The sequence below is a fragment of the Crocuta crocuta genome, unplaced genomic scaffold (genome assembly GCF_008692635.1).
Source record: "Crocuta crocuta isolate KB4526 unplaced genomic scaffold, BGI_CrCroc_1.0 scaffold1468, whole genome shotgun sequence".
Lineage (NCBI taxonomy): Eukaryota > Metazoa > Chordata > Mammalia > Carnivora > Hyaenidae > Crocuta > Crocuta crocuta.
Window position 1 is genome coordinate 627120 of NW_027531991.1, and position 234 is coordinate 627353.

The following is a 234-nucleotide window of genomic DNA, read 5'->3' on the forward strand; positions in this document are numbered from 1 at the left end:
GCATCCGGGCTGCTGCGAAGGCGGCTGCGCTCTCTCAGTGCCGTCTCGGGAGTGTGCTGGTCCTCTGTTTCCATTTGGTCTTGAGTGGTGCTGAGTGAGGTGACCTTTCGGGGTGCGCCCGGGGCGCGAGGGTGGAGGGCAGCCTTTAGCACACCTCCTTGCCCGTGCTGGTGCCCGGCAGGATGTTGAGCTGCGTGAGCTGCGCGGCGTGCTCCTTGGCCTTGAGCCTCAGCA

General features: G+C 65.8%; 1 protein-coding gene across 1 annotated transcript in view; it reads right to left on the reverse strand.

Moving 5' to 3' along the window:
* Nucleotides 1–6: 6 nt before the first annotated feature.
* Nucleotides 7–234, reverse strand: part of ARX (aristaless related homeobox) — an 8275-nt gene continuing 8047 nt past the window's right edge. The window contains exon 6 of the mRNA XM_077775059.1: nt 7–227. Coding sequence (XP_077631185.1) covers nt 146–227 — 82 coding nt within the window. The 3' untranslated portion in view covers nt 7–145. The remainder of the gene's footprint in view (nt 228–234) is intronic.